General features: G+C 42.7%; 2 protein-coding genes and 1 long non-coding RNA gene across 3 annotated transcripts in view; 1 reads left to right on the top strand and 2 right to left on the bottom strand.

The window, feature by feature from the left end:
* Positions 1-8,019, top strand: part of ripor3 (RIPOR family member 3) — a 37,862-nt gene extending 29,843 nt beyond the window's left edge. The window contains exons 14-26 of the mRNA XM_026347936.1: positions 436-596; positions 723-950; positions 1,094-1,190; positions 1,434-1,685; positions 1,766-1,911; positions 1,991-2,156; positions 2,243-2,369; positions 2,525-2,689; positions 2,780-2,944; positions 4,492-4,694; positions 6,448-6,531; positions 6,629-6,719; positions 6,808-8,019. Coding sequence (XP_026203721.1) covers positions 436-596; positions 723-950; positions 1,094-1,190; positions 1,434-1,685; positions 1,766-1,911; positions 1,991-2,156; positions 2,243-2,369; positions 2,525-2,689; positions 2,780-2,944; positions 4,492-4,694; positions 6,448-6,531; positions 6,629-6,719; positions 6,808-6,908 — 1,986 coding nt within the window. The 3' untranslated portion in view covers positions 6,909-8,019. The remainder of the gene's footprint in view (positions 1-435; positions 597-722; positions 951-1,093; positions 1,191-1,433; positions 1,686-1,765; positions 1,912-1,990; positions 2,157-2,242; positions 2,370-2,524; positions 2,690-2,779; positions 2,945-4,491; positions 4,695-6,447; positions 6,532-6,628; positions 6,720-6,807) is intronic.
* A 1,206-nt stretch (positions 8,020-9,225) lies between these two features.
* On the bottom strand, positions 9,226-10,289 carry LOC113155402. The gene is made up of 3 exons (XR_003298128.1): positions 10,189-10,289; positions 10,005-10,065; positions 9,226-9,275 (listed from the first exon to the last, which is right to left on the bottom strand). It is a non-coding gene; the product is annotated as an uncharacterized LOC113155402 (long non-coding RNA).
* A 1,374-nt stretch (positions 10,290-11,663) lies between these two features.
* On the bottom strand, positions 11,664-16,242 carry blcap (bladder cancer associated protein). Its single transcript, XM_026349514.1, has 2 exons — positions 16,115-16,242; positions 11,664-13,586 (listed from the first exon to the last, which is right to left on the bottom strand). The coding sequence occupies exon 2, from the start codon at positions 13,382-13,384 to the stop codon at positions 13,121-13,123; it is 264 nt and encodes an 87-aa protein (XP_026205299.1). The 5' UTR covers positions 13,385-13,586; positions 16,115-16,242; the 3' UTR covers positions 11,664-13,120.

The following is a 16,242-nucleotide window of genomic DNA, read 5'->3' on the forward strand; positions in this document are numbered from 1 at the left end:
ACTAGGTTCTGATTACTACACACCTCATATTCCACTAAATTCAACATTTATAATTACATTTAGCATAAATACTTCAACTACTCACACAACACGAGAATATGGTTCCAGTGTGTTTCATACATTTACTGTATTTGCATATTAATGTGTGCATGCTTATTAGGTTGTACAGAAATGAGTGTGAGTGAGAATGAGAATCATCAGTGTTGTTTTCCTGAAAACAAAAAGAACAGAAATGGTTCCTGGGACTGATGATGTACTTTTCATGTCAGTGTGTCACAGTAAAACCTGCGTTTCACATCATTGACATTAGGATGTTCTCTTTGGCTTAAACAAACAGCAATTCTTTATCTTTTCATCGCCAAAATACAAATTAATACAAACTTCACAATCAGTTTGATATTTAAATGTTTTCTGGGTCCTCTCCATCCTGTGTAGTCGATGGTGCGTGAGCTGCACCATCAGGACGGCTCTCTCCCGTCTCTGGTGCCTAAAACCCGTCAGAACAGAGGAGGCGTGTCTCTGCTCAGCTACCTGTCCAACTCCTCGCACACCTCCATCACATCAAACCACATCCCTCAGGCCCCCTACACCCCCAGGTAGGTACTGAAACTTCAACGTCTGCAGGCATCAAACATCCTGTGTGAAGTCGTTTACATGCACGTTTGTCCACGCTCTTGTGTATCTTCATTATTTGCTTCATGTGAAAATTCACCCCCCCACAGCTTCACACGGTCTCTCAGCTACCCCCCCAGCCCGAGCCAAGGCACCAGCCTGGAAGGGAGCCAGACTCAGCTGTCCCTGGGTGAGGAGGGATCCCTGGAGGTCTCCACAGAGGAGAGACAGAAGGGCAAGGATGTGGATGAAAGGCAGGAGGAGAAGTGGGGGGGTACGTTAGATACTTCATCCACGTTAGCAGAGAGTAAAACGGGATCCCTGTCAACTCTACAGAGGTGAGGAGAAACATTTTAGAACTGGTTCATAGTGAGGTTTTGTTTCACCAGCAGATCATTTGGAATCCGTTAAGTTGTTTATCTAATTCTAACAGCTGTTGGTTCAGAATTTAACATTTACAAAAACACGTGTCCCCACACAGGTCCAGTACTCCGGACATCCTCAGGAAGAACACGACTGCAGAACCAGAGACTGAGACACAAGGTGCAGCCTCGAAACAGGACACCGTCAGCTTGCAGGTAAAAAGTCCTGATGCATGAAGATCATAAAGAGGTGCACCTGTAGCTATTTTAAATTATTGCTGTGGTTCTTTTACTTATGCTACATTTGAATGTACTAATGAGTATTTTTCTACTGTGATATTACTATGTTTAGTAGTAAGTACTTCTTGTTTTAGCGTCTCAGCTACTTCTTCATCAGCACCATGTTGTTTACACCTCACCTCTCTTTGTTTTAACTAATATTTCCCATGTTTCTTCCAGGACTCATGTTCGGCCCCAGCGTCGCCCACGTCTACTCAGGCTCCAGAGGTCGCCCCTTCCTCACCCGTGACATCTGCTCTGACCCCAGGAAAACCTGCCCTGAGTGGAGCCCAGCGCAGGGCCCAGGCTCTCAGGCTGGGAGCCCTGATCAAAGAACTGGAGAAGATGATGCAGAACCAGAACCAGAGCTGCTCTGAAAAGGAGCTGAAAGTCCTGGACAACAAGATACTACACCTGGCAACCATACTCAAGGTACCTGTGTGTATTTATACATATACTGTACACGCATGAACTGATCTAAGTGCTCGTGCTGAAACTGATCTTCTCTCCAGAATGACCTCTCCCTGTTGAGGAGCTCCTCATCAGAGGAGACTCTGGCTGTGGAGGAGGTTCTCGGCAGCTTTGACTTCTTGTCACATGACTTCAACGGCGACGATGACACCTCCTGTTTGGGCAGCATGAGACTAAAAGACAGTGGGTGAGTTTCCAGATAGAAGAAAATTAATAAATAAAACACTGAGTATTCTCATCTTCACTTTATTTATTTCTGTCTCCAGCATCAGTTCTTTCCAGCAGAGCACTCTGAGGAGTCTCGGCCTCCTCTCCCAGCAAAGCCAATCAGCTTCTGAGGAAGAGTTGGTCATCGCCCCTCTGACTTCTGGGAACTGGAGTCTTGACCAAGCTCTGGAGACGCATCTGGATATTTGCTGCATCCTGCTACAGGTACAACGTTGGAGGAAGAGTTACTGAGAATGTTTTCTGCTCCTTTTCATGCTCAACACTAACGAATGGACGTGATGTTTCCTCAGATGATGAGAACCACTGAGTTCAGTCCATCTCAGAGGGACCTGCTGGAGGAAATGTCTCTTCAAGCTGACGTCCTGGACAGAGTCAGTTGTCTGCTGCTGGAGAAGAACGACATCTCTGTCTGCGATGGTTAGTGGAACATACGACATGTTGTCTAGAACCAATATGATTATGATCATTAGAGTTGAATTATTCTCTTCAGGTTTATACACTGTTGCTGCTACGTGTCTTTGTGCATGTTCCTGTTCTGTGTTGGCTGAGACTTTCATTCTCCTCCTCTTCAGTTCTCCCTAAGGCCCAGAGAACCAGGGACTTGCTGCTGTTCTGGGAGGAGTGCGTTAATGACGCCACTTCTCCGTTCTGTTGCCACTCTGAAAGCTTCTCCAGGACGTTAAGGAAGCGCTACACACACAAGGTGAAGGCCAAGCAGCCCGGCCAGTCAGAAAAAGGTAGATGAACTCCTCACCCTGCACCGACTCAACCAAACACAGCAGTGTCTCCCGCTCCCTGACCTGAAAGTTCTTCCTCCTTCTCTGCAGTGTTCTCTCAGCTCCTGCAGCAGGTCCAGTCGGCCTGTCGGATGGTCCCCAGCTCTCGATCCATCTGCAGCCCAGACAGAGTCACCGTCTTCCAGCTGTCAGTGTATCTGAAACGCTGGAGCATCCAGGAGCTGGGAGACCACATCTCACGCCTCTCCAAAGAAGGTAAAGCTCTCATTTAAAAATTCTGCACTTAAAAAGTTTTATATATTCCAGTCTTATATATAGATTACATACAGATTACATTTTAGTTTTATTTGTGATATACATACTAATCATTCCCATATACTTAATACAACAGAGGTCAATGATCATGTGAAATAGTGGGTGGATGTTTTTTCTTCCTGTGAGCCTCGACTACAACATGTTCACATCTCAGAGACGGATCTCAAAACCCACAAATATTTAGACAATGTTCTTGTTAACTTGGGAGAATCGAGCCTTTAAGCTATTTCAGATCTTTTTTATTCTCTCTGTGGAGATACAGTAGATAGATTCACGTTAGTGAGCTGAACATCTTTGCTCTTTTGTTTTGTGGCGTACAAACCCCCCAGACACCATTTGTTGGCAGAGCACAGTGGGCGAGTGGGACTATAACCTGGAGGAGGGTAGAAGACGTTGAGTTGACCCCACCTCAGATCATCTGAAGAGGTTTAATTCTGGGTCACCTATTCACGCCGACCCTCCTGATACTATAGAATGTGAATCTGCCTGTAGAGGCAGATTCTGTGGTGTGTAAAGCTTAGGTTGACGATGTGAGGAGAGTCCGTCCAGATCCCAGATTAATGCTGATGCTGTGTTCTGTGGTTTGGTTGGGACGACCAGAACCTCTTTCCTGTAGAGACTGAGCCGAGTTTCTCCCTAAAATAAAGGGCTAGGGTTTAGTTAGTGGTAAAAAATATTAACACAGTAAAGTTACATTAAAATAACTGCATTTGAGTAAATGTACTATCTTTTACTGCAGCTACCATTACACATTGGTATATTACCATCTGTGCATGTGTACCGTGTATATACTGTGTGTACCGTGTGTGTACAGTGTATATACTGTGTGTACAGTGCTGGATGTGTGTCGTGCTGCTGTCTGCTGCGTATTTGAGGAATGGTCTGTCGTTCTAATTCTCCGATTGAGCTTTAAGATCTGGCAACGTTCCAGAAATTCCAGCATACTCAAAGGGCATCTGGACCATCTGTCACCATTAATGCCAAACAGCCTGGGCGTGTGTGTGGATTCAAAAGCCACATGACTCATCTCACTGCCAAAATATGTTCAGATAGAAAAACCCAAAACACATCCGTAGTTGCTTCCTCTCTGTTTTCACGTGGTAACAGTTTGTGTTGTCTGTGTGTTAAACTGCTAAACTACGTAGCACAACCCCTATAAAACAACAACAACAACAACAACAACAACATGGTTTCTGCTCTTTAATTCAAGTCTGATCCTGGTATTTGTTGTAACTCACTTTACACAGCAGGCGGGTGGTATAATTACAACATGCACAGAAACGTTTAACTTTCTGTACCAATGGTACGTTCTGCTCAGAGTGTGTATTAATGATTTATCAGATCAGAACATTTCTATTGAACAAATTTCATCATTTACTCCATCACAGGGGAAAAGTCCTTAAAGTGTTCAGGAATATCTGCAAGTCCAAGACAACATCTGCTGATAGCGACCATGTGATTGATAACTTCATGCTGGTGTCTTTCAGAGTATGTTCTGTCAGCACTGAGGGGCCCTAAAAGGAGGCGGGCCCTAAATAAGCTGCAGGGGCGGCGCATCGCCTCGCTCCTCCCACTGGGCTGCACGCTGCAGACCCTGGCCGCCCTGCAGACCGACTCCAACCACAAGGTCTGCAAAGCTGCTGCCAGCTGTCTCTGCAGAGCTGCAGGCTGTAAAGCCTTCAAGAGCAAGGTACAGCTGTAATAAGACCGTCTACAGCCAGGCAGCTGCTTCACTTCAAGCTAAATGCTAAATTACATGCTCACAGTGAAAATGGTAACACGTTGATACTGAGCACATATAATATTTACAATGGTCCTGTATCTCAGTTTAGTATCTCACCTGAAAATCATTTGCTAATTAGCACTAAACACAAAGTAGCTGAAGTTAAATGACATAAATAAAAGCAGGAAGCTGTAATTCTGATGTTTCATCAAGTAGAGTTATCTTAACAAATGTCAAGCTCATTATGGTGAAACAGGAAAAGTTGTTAGGATCAGTCCTCCAGAGTCTGTAGAAAAGATCATGGCAGTTACAAGTATTAGGTAAAACTACAGAAGTATTAAGCATCAAAAGTATTCCGATACATGATATTACAGTATATGATAAAGCAAATGTCACCGGTGAAGGTGGAGCTGGTTTTAAGTACTAGGATAAATCAGAAGTGAGAATAATCCTTGTTCTGCCGGGTCGCGGGGGGAGCAGCTTTAGCAGAGATGCCCAGACTTCCCTCTCCCTAGACACCTCCTCCAGCTCTTCCGGGGGGACACCGAGGCGTTCCCAGGCCAGCCGAGAGACATAGTCCCTCCAACGTGTCCTGGGTCTTCCCCGGGGCCTCCTCCCGGTGGGACAGGACCGAAAAACCTCCCCTACGAGGCGTCCCGGGGGCATCCGAAACAGATGCCCAAGCCACCTCAACTGGCCCCTCTCGATGCAGAGGAGCAGCGGCTCTACTCCGAGCTCCTCCCGGGTGACTGAGCTCCTCACCCTACCTCTAAGGGTGCATCCAGCCACCCAGTGCAGGAAACTCATTTCGGCCGCTTGTATCCGCGACCTTGTCCTTTCGGTCATGACCCAAAGCTCATGACCATAGGTGAGGGTAGGGACGTAGACTGACCGGTAAATCGAGAGCTTTGCCTTTCGGCTCAGCTCCTTTTTCACCACGACGGACCGGTACACCGACCGCATTACTGCTGCCGATGCACCAATCCGTCTGTCAATCTCACGCTCCCTATTTCCCTCACTCGTGAACAAGACCCCAAGATACTTAAACTCCTCCACTTGAGGGAGGATCTCCCCCCCCAACCTGGAGGGTGCAAGCCACCTTTTTCCGGTCATGACGAGTGACAAATCAAGGTCGGATACGTCGCCCGGATTGGCGTCACCGGGGCCCCACCCTGGAGCCAGGCCTGGGGTTGGGGCACGTAGACGAGCGCCTGGTGGCTGGGATCTCTCCCACGGGACCCGGCCGGGCGCAGCCCGAAGGAGCGACGTGGGACCGCCTTCCCGTAGGCCCACCACCCGCAGGAAGGCGCATAAGGGGTCGGTGCAGTGTGGATTGGGTGGCAGCCGTGTGGAGGTGCCTCGACAACCCAATCCCTGGACAAAGAATCTGGCAATTGTTCTAAACCAGTTTGACTTTATTAATCTGGGCTTTTTGTTTCAGTGACCTCAGTCACAGTAGAAAATGCTACAACTGAATTTAAGAACAGTATTTGAGTAAATGTACTTAATTACTTTACACAGCTGCATAGTTCCAATGATTCACATCCGGTAGCTGCCAACATTAGCATTTCCACTGTGAGCTCAGTAGAATCAGAGCATCAGTCGCCAGTAAACAGTACAAATAACAGCTTCTGACCAGTTTTACTTTGTGGAGATAAATGCAGTGATGGAACTACTCCTCTAACCTCTAACTGATCTCTTTCTTAACCGTTTCCTCCAGGCAGTAGTTTACTACACAGAGAGTCTGAAAAGCAGCGATGTTCAAATCCAACAGGGCTCCTGTCTGGCTCTTAAATGCCTCAAGGTGAGCAACACACAGTAAATTATCCACAGACTCAAATGATTCTTAAAATCACTTGAACAACATCTGGTGTGTGTGTGTGTGTGTGTGTTTGCACCAGGCGACGGAGAGCGTGGACCACATAGCAGATTTGTATAAATCACCAGATGAAGACCTTCGCAGCGCTGCCAGAGAGACTGTCCTCTCCTTTGGTACAAACTGTAATCATCATCTTCATGTAGCAACTCGTGAATTCGTAGTTTAAAGTTTAGTTTCATTCAACTTTCCACCTGTCTGCAGGTAAAAAGGGCTACCAGGCCTTCCAGAGGATGGACCAGCTGTACGCTGAGATGCAGGAGGAGGCCTACCAGAACCAAGAGACCGAGATTACGATTCTATAGGAAACAAGTCGGACGTTTAAGATGGAAAGTGCCTTTGTTTTGAAATGAGAACTCACAGTATATTTTCCAAGTTTTATCAGAGTAGAATAAAGTTTACGAACCTGTGCTGAAGGGAAATGCCACGACGAGGAATCTCATTGAAATCTGTGGTACCGTCAAGTGCAGAGGACGTCTAACGACGGTGACTTCAGCTTCCTCTGGATGGATCATCGATCCAGATCAGTGATGTAGGAAAGAGTTTGAATTGTGTCCTGAAGCTACAAGGTGGACTTCAACACACAGTTTGAATTTATGTTTGTGAAATATGCAGTGTTACATTCCAAGAGGAAGGAATCATGTTTGTTATTTCGATACCAATTATTTTATTTAATTAGACAGTTGTGTTTTTCTACGTCTGCTTTTTTCGAACTGGCACAAAGAAGTTTAGTTTTGGTTTTGTTGTAAGATGAATAGTAAATATATTAAAGTGTGTTTATTAAACTTTGAGAGACAAAATTAATCCCTAATAACCTATAATATAATATAATATAATATAGTAAAAGTGACGTTTAGAGGAACTAACATCCAGCAGGAGGCATCTACATATCTACAAACTGCACCTGTGGCAGCTTGTTGTTTTCAGCTCTTTGGATACAACTGATGCTGAAATGTGACGTTCAAGGACACCGGAGGATTATGGTAGAACAATCAACTCTTGCTGGAAGCCAAACAGTATTTAAGAGGTTTTACTCTTCTCTCCATACGTGTCCTGTTTAGCAGATGATGTGGGTGCAGATGCCGGAAGTTAAATTCTAAAACTGTGGCTTTTTGGATTAAGTCAAATCAGTTCTCTGAGAAATAAATCCACCACAGCCTCAGTTAGTAATGAGCTGAAACATGTTAAACATGATGTTTATATCTTGTAATAGTCATTACACTAGTTAATTTGATAACATAAGATTTGCCTTTCAGAAAAATGTCTGAATATTTTACACTGGTGATGTGATCATGGTCTGTTATGGTTGGAGTGACAAAGCCGGAGCCCATGTTAATACATCTGTACAGTAATGGGTATTAATTTTATATAATCACTGATTTAAAACATAAAATGAGGCTGCATAAGTCATCAAAAGTCATGTTCGGTGCCAATTCCTACCATTGTCAATAGAAAACGATGGATCTCCATCATCCTACAGGAGACTTCATCATGTGACCCTCGATCGTTTTCATCTTCTCACTGAAACTCTTCATCTGTCGGACGCTGAACCCGAGTAAACATAAACTTACAAGGTTGAAGTAGAGACAGGTGGAAAGAAAAGAAAATTATAGTTCACAAAACAACAATAGAGAAGAGAATTGTGTTTTCCTACAGTCAGCAGGATCCAAACTTCAAACTTCAGGTTTGGGAAGAAACATGTACAGTATATGAAGTAGCTTTAAATATCTGTCCACGTGTAGCTGAAAACCTCAGGATGTCATTTTAAATCCGTACTGCAACAGGGCACACATCAACTAGGTAGTTAAGAAATCAGTAATCATGTGTTTATAACAACGCAGCGATGAACACTTAACTTTAACATGGTGTTAGTGTACATGTCTGTACACTCCACTAACTTTGATAAATGATACTCTACAGTACAACTCAGGACTAGTGAACATTATTTATATTGTATTTTCTGTGAGCCGCTAATTTGCTGATAATATTTCTTTTAAATCTAAAGTTTTACTTCACTTGAATTTGTATTGGTTCTGAATTTGAATACTCACACTTCCATTAATTAACTGATAGATTAGCTGGTCCCAGTGTTTTCCAGAGTGGTGGGTCACTGCAGCAGAGGCAGGTGCTGCCCTCTGCTGGCTCCTCGGGTAACATGACGTATGAGAAGGCCCTGACCTGAGGATGCTTTCTCCTGCCACAGAGTCCATTTGGCTGTGGTTACGCTGACATGGGACCTCTCTGACTGGGATATTTAAAGACTGTTTGGGAGGTCAATAAAATGGCATGGGAAGCTTTAAACATGCAAGAGAGAGGAGGTTGTGGAGTCGGATGAAGCTTTTTCCTTCACTGTTGTCTTAGTGGAGCCATGATGGGTCAACACCAGTCAGTCGCGGGTGTTTAAGTTTAGGTTATAAAGTATGATCAAAATGCTCAGCATAACAAAAACCTCGTGTTTAAAACCAGCATCATGAATCAATGCAAACACACTGAACTCTCAAGAGGCGTGCTGTAATGTAGAACAGCATGTGGAGACTCCTCTATTTAGATAATCAGATGCAGAATCAGATTAGTTCCTAAAACAAAATGTTCAGGATACATACAGGAATCACAGCTGGCTGTGTGAGAATCCTCTTCATGGTCGCCCCCTCCATCCACTTCAGGATGTGCAACTGAAAAAAAGGTTCAACGATTAGAAGAATTCATTTCAGAGTCAAGAAAACTAAACTGAAGACAGAAAATCACTTCTTCAGCTGGAAGAAACATTTTAAGAGTTAGTTCAACAAACAGAGTGGGTTTGGTCAAGAAGTCTTTGAGAAATGTAACCTTTGACCTCATGATGGCTGTAGATGAATCAGCTCATCCAGTTCCTGTGTTGTTCAACATGCTGATGTCTGAAGTCTGTCTGAGACTTTAGGAAACAAACTGTGGGTTTAACGTGTGTGTAGTTTGCCTTTTTCTCTATGCTTTAATTTAACTGTGCTGACAAACATTTGCAGTCGGTGGTGAAACTCATTCAACAGAAACACAGCGAGCTCCACAAACCGCCAAGAAGAAAAGTGACAAGACAAGAACTTAAAGACAACATTAAACTACTTAGTACAAGCATCTGGACAAATCCTGGCTGTGTCCCACCTCCAGTCGAGGTCCTTATGTCACAAGCCAGTAAATAAAACAATATTACAATAAAGCAAAGCAGCAGTTGAAAGAACATTTTAGTCTAGTAAAACACTTTACTGGAATATTTCTACATCACACTACTTTTAACTGACAGATAGTTATTTTGCAGATTCATATTAAAAATGTAAAAATATAGTGAATTATGTCGTATTATATTATTTTTGGTGCCTGGAAGTAAATTCACAAACTTAAAGTGATGTTTAAATTTAATGTTTAATTACCTGATTGAGATGATTGTTTGATGGCTGTAGGGACAGGACGGCTGGTTCTCCCTCTCCTCATCTAAGAACAGAAGAGTTAATAGTCATCACCGTCTGTAGGTTTCATGTTCAAACCATGGAGGCTGCAGAGATTCTAAATATTTAAATACACTAATCTAAAGTGGTTTAAACCTAAAGGACATACCAGCTGCTCTCTCTTCCCTCCTGCATCATTAGGAGACTGTTTTCAGGTGAGGTGCCACCGTCAGCTGAGTGTGCTGCGTTCAAGAACCTTCAGTCTGTCACAAGCTCAAACATAAATTAATCTGTTAATATGTTGTGACTTCTTCTGCCGTGATTCTTTTTATTTTCAGTTTCCCCACTTTGAAACTCACCAATAAACCAAAGCACAACATCAGAAATCGAACTGAAGCTCAGAGTTTACCTTGGCTCAGTGTCTCAGAAGCGATGGTGAAATCTGGAGCTGTAATAAACCAACACAGAACTTTCTGTTGTAGTAGGATGAGAAACAGCATCTAGGAGGAGATTGATGACATGACGCTCTGTGGGGATGGTTGTTGCTCCGTCTTGCACTGAGTTGCATCATCACCTGAAGTCCAGCACTTGTTCACCGTTTATCTGTTGTTTGTATAATCCACTATTCTCAGCTCTTTACTGCTGCTGACATTATAACGTTCATTCTACATTTACAGTGACTTCCCAAAGGGTCGCTTTTTAAACAGGTGACCCCTCACACTATAATCCACATTAAGAAACGTTTTAGAAAACTGGAAAAAAGAAGACATGACTACAGGAACCATCTGTAGACCTCCACAGAAAAACTGTGGTGAGACATTAAACACAAAAACATGTCTTAGTAACATGTAGGATGACCACGTGCGACTAGAACAGCTTGGTAGTGATAGATTCAAGTCTTTTAAAACAAGTGGAATGATAAACCTGTAGGGACAGAACAACTCGGCCTTTTTGTTCACAGCACTTCCTGGAAATATTAATCGGCAGAAACACAGAAACAACTGACAACAATCCCACCTGATCCAGTTTCCTGGCTGCTGGGAATAAAGATACAGGAAAAAATGAATACACACCAAATTTTACACAACTCTTCAGTAAATGAGTTTTTAAACAAGGACTTTTCAAAGAACTCAGTACTTAGTTCTTATTCAGACTTTCCAGGTGTGAGAGAATCAATTAACAGATTTACATATTTAGTTGCCAAATGTGATTGGAATTAACCCTGAATTAAGTATATATTCATTTACTATATTTCAGGGACTGAAATGTACATTTTAGTCACAGCTGCTAGAACAGTTTAGATTTACCATACAAAACCCTCTACATGTAGTGCTGTTTTAAATGTGATCTTTCCTTTAATCTGAAGGTGTCCGTTTCTAGCTAAATGTTTTAGTTCTCACTTTTTTCTGTTTTACTCTTTAACAAAATCACTGCAATCCAGTAAAAACCTAAAGATCAAATAATTCACCTCAAACTAATAAACTTATAAAAACAGACTTACTTCACTGTAACAGGCACTTTTCTGCATTCTGAAGTTCATTTTCCTGATTCTTAATTTCAGTCCAAGATATTATGAAGCTGATTAAAAACAGCACATACTCCCAACAATACCTGTTAATATTAGATAAACTGAATTTGACACAGTTTAACATAGAGGAAAAACTTTATTTAAATTAAAACCAAAGCAATCATGTAGCAGTGAGTACATTCAGCACTGCAACAGGAGGCTACACACAAACACACTCTCTCTCTCTCTCTCTCGCACACCAATAGGTAAACACAGTATGAACACCTTAGCCTGTGTCAGACAGCTAAACATAACACCTGCAGTGGTGACACATAAGGAAACGTTTGCATTCTGAACAATATAATTGCTGGAAATACTATCGAAGGTTTGTTTTCTTTTGTGTCGTCACATTTAAGTTTCTCAGCATGTCATGATCACAAAAAATGCAAACCTGTCGTACGTAACACAGATCATCTTTCACACGTCCAGATATATTTCTACCCTTTGGAAACTTTCAGCATTTCATTAAAATTTCAACTTATTGAACTTAATGCTTGGGGGAAAAAAAAAATCACTAACCCATGCACAAGAAAAACAAAAAAACAGCAATAAAGATCAGATCGTGAGTCTGGCAGTAGGGGACATTCACTGAGGCAGGAGGAGGAGACAAGGAGGGGGCAGCTGTAGAGCACAGTGAGCAACAGGACAGTTTCTCAGCGTCGGGTTTGTGTGGTGATGCGATGAACGGGGAATTATTCACAGCATTTTAATTGATTGTCCAGTGTCTCTCCTTTTTGAGGGCAACGTTACATGTGCAGAGCCAAAATGGCGACAGAGTTTGGTCATGTTGGACAGGTGCAGGTGCCAGCTATTCATCAGCACTTCCTGTCTTTTAAAGTTTGTCCACAACTGCCTCGACAGCTAGGAGCGAGCGCGGCTGCTAGGGATGCTTAAACAGCCAAACTCTGTCTGCAGATTTCAGTGAGGTGAGGTGAATTTTGGCAGTTTGGGATGAAGACTTTTTTGTTCTAATGGAGACAGCCCAACAGTTTTTTGGAGAATGTGAATCCGTGTTGTTGATGTAAACGAGCCAGTGGGCCAAAGGGGAACCAGAATACTGAAACACAGTGGTCACAAATTGTTTAGTTTCCATTCGTTGCTGGAATGAAAGTTGCTGAAAATTAAATTGTTCCTTCCTCCGGTCCTAACCGTAGCATTTCAGGTTTGGATGCCCATCCCTCCCTGCTTGTTACATAAAAGTTCGCCTATCATCTCCTCCAATATCCTGCCCCCCCTCCTCTCCTCCTACCTACGACCGCAAACTTAAGTCTTCTTTTGCAGCATGGCAAACATGCCTCAATAATCTTCTAAACCCAGCTCCTCTCCTCCTTAGTACCACCTCTTTCTATTCTCAGGGGTATCCCCCTCCAGCAGTCTTTCAGAACCGGCTCGCTACTGGTCGCCCACCCCCAAAGTGCAGTCCCTCCCCTCTTACAGCATGGCAGTAGCATTCTAAAATTATTCTCCAGCGATGCCTCGTCAACCTTCACGCCCTCCCTTTTCCCGCTTCGATATCTGTCTACGTCTTTCCCACTTAGGTCCCAACAATCGCCGGGTCGTGGGCAGCGTCCGGCAGTGTGGCGTCCTGGCAGTGATAGAGGAAACAGTTGCCCCAACAGCTATAGCAGATGAGAAACAGGGCAGCCAGGAAGACCAAGGCACAGATGGTGCAGGGCTTCCTCTCTAGCAGGAAGCTGAGCAGGTAGAAGCCCATGAACATGGAGTGGTTAAACCACAGCGCTGGGTTCAGGGGCTTAGGGATGAGAAGCACAGGGAGGAGCCACTGAAGGCAATACATTGTCTCTTTGTTGAAGGAGGTTGCAGAGAGACTGTGGGTGCTGAAAGAGCTCAATCACAGGTTGTTTTTGGTCTTTGAGGGAAGATGACGTGGCAGACTCAGGATGAGTCCTCAGCAGATGGTAAATTGTGGGCGTTTTATCCTATCCAACAGAGCTAGAGTGATGCAGGAAAAGCCAGTAGTTGCTGTCATCAGGTCATGCCTGCAGACAGCAGAGGGCAGACAAGGAAGAATGTGTCAGGTCAAACCAGTGCTGCAACTACAAATGACTTTATTTTTTCCATGAATCATTTGGTCTGTCCACACCCATCACAAGGTGAAGTCTGTGTATTTGGTCCAACCAACAGTCATAGTTTCTACACCTGTTGCCTACACTGAGGCTCTTTACAACATACTTGTGCTGTTGCTACGTATGTTTGATCACCGTCTAATTTTAACTGTTACTACTGTTGGCATATTTCCAGTACAGCAAGACCCGGAGAGACATTTAAAAACTGGAAGATGATTACAGCCATGTGTTGGCAGGGAGTTACAACTGGTCACTTGTCTGCTAAATGTGACACAGTTAAAAACTACAAATGTGCATGTGTTGCTTTGGATGGGGCCCCAAGTCATGAAGTTATATAAATACAGTGTTAAGAGACTTCAAGTTCTTTTTTAATATAAATCGTATACTAAAAACAAAACATTTTAAATGTCAATAAGGTTCTTTGCAACATGTAAAAGTAAATATGTGCAAACATGTTTGCATTAAATGTTAACTTGCATAATTACTATTACTTAGTAATTATGAACCACGAGAACATGTTTTAATGGTGTGTGAACTGATAGAGTATGTCTCACTTACTAAAGACAAATAAAACACACTTTCCACACCTTCACAGGGACATACTACTGGGCACTGAGAGTGCATGAAAGGGTCTACCATAGTATAGACCAGGGTGGTCACAAGGGCTCATAAAACCTAAACCAGCCAAGATAGCAGCACAAAAACACACTCAGCAAACATTAGTGGAATCATTTAAAAAAAACAAAGAAAGAAAGATGACAAAACAGATGGAAACGCTGTCGCTAATTACATCACAAAAGACACAGTGCTAATTCAAGCAGCTGACAAAGGTTGCTTCAAACCAAAATATTACAGTCAAACTATTGTACTATTTAAAACTCTGGCACATAAACTACAGGAGGTTTTACATTTTGTCACTACATCTAGGTATGGAACCATTTTAGATAAAATAATTGAATATTTTTAAAGATACATCCTAATTCTTATGTTTTGGAATGATTTAATGGTGTTCCTTCAATAATTAATTATTAATTTCATGTTATTATCAATCAACTACAAAAAGTAGATTCAAACTATTCAGTCACTATTAACAACACTTATCCACCGTCTGCTGTTATTGTGATTTTCTCTTTTTGATGCCAGTTTTTAGTCCCAGCTTTCACCTGAATCGTCCCACAGTAACAACACGGAAGCCAGGCTGTTTACTGGCGGGGGGTTGCAGTGTCATGCGGGGGTGTCGGGCACATTTAGCCAACTGTTTACATGGGGAACTTCCTTGTAAGGGCCTGATACTCGTAGTTTAGCCGCTAAGCTAACTAGCTACGCACTAAGCAGCCCCATGCGGTTATACGGATGTGTGACGGAGTTCTTCACCTGATCATTAAAGCCACCTTTCAATAAATCAATTAAATGAGAAGAAAAACTTCTGACTTTATTCAGTTTCGGAATTTGCTCCAACATTAGGTGGAAAGATGCTGATTTTAACAAGAAACTGGTTTCGACTGGTTGAAGGACAAAAGCAGAGTTATTGTCCTTAATTAGCAGCTCCTAGCTGTCCTTGGTTCCCATCTGACAACCTCACTTTTAAACATAACTCATGTTAAGCTCGTAGCATTGAGCTTGTTTGGTTGAACTGGAAAACGTTCAGCTGGACTACATGTGTTCTTGGGTCGTTTCAGTATAATGCTATGTAGCTAAGCTAGGTCGCTTTCTTAGTAGCTAGCTAACAGCTAACGTTAGGTTACGTCTGTACACGTTTAGGTTTTTAATTACTGCCGAATATTAATGTAAACTGACGCATAACAACCAGGTTATTTAACCTTTGTTAACGTTTTGGTATTATTCGTTTTAAGTACAGAGGGTGACACCAGACACCATTCAAAAAACATACACATTTAACGTAATGTTGTCAGCTTGACGTTGAAAGCAAACGCACCATACAATGAACCAATTCGAGAGCCCGACAGAGCCGTTATCATGTTATACGAACAGAAGAAAGCAGCAGTTAAACTGAAGTAACTTATTTTAATATTTAATTGCTAAAGAATTTAGCTAATCGCAGTGGGCGGTAACGATAAGTAGCATCGTACGCCAGTTCTGAAAGTGACGTTAATTAACGTTTGACAATTGAAGAACAAAATCATTCTAATACGGATTAAAGTGGGTCAATATTTAAGGAGTTGGCGTATATTACAATAGTGTTTTATAACTTAAGTTGTAAGTCAACCACAAACAATCAGCATTCACTGCTACTATTTTAGACGAAAGCACAGCACGCAGGTTAGGGTAACGTTACCTCACTAGCTCAGCTCGGCTAGCTTGACACAAAACAAACGATTTCGAGACAGTGTGACAGCTAACAAACATGTCAAAAATAACAAACAGCTAAAAACAGGTGAGTCAGAGGTTGTATTCAAATTATTTTAAGTAAATCAACAAACCTAACATCTTTCGGGCTCATTCTCAGCTCACACAAACCACCATCTCTGTCTCAGGAACTGACTGCGTACGTAGCTGCTAGCTGACGAGCATTAGCGTTAGCATAAAGGACCCCTGGTGCAAAGCCGAG

This window comes from Anabas testudineus, chromosome 5 (assembly GCF_900324465.2).
Source record: "Anabas testudineus chromosome 5, fAnaTes1.2, whole genome shotgun sequence".
NCBI classification, from domain to species: Eukaryota; Metazoa; Chordata; class Actinopteri; order Anabantiformes; family Anabantidae; genus Anabas; species Anabas testudineus.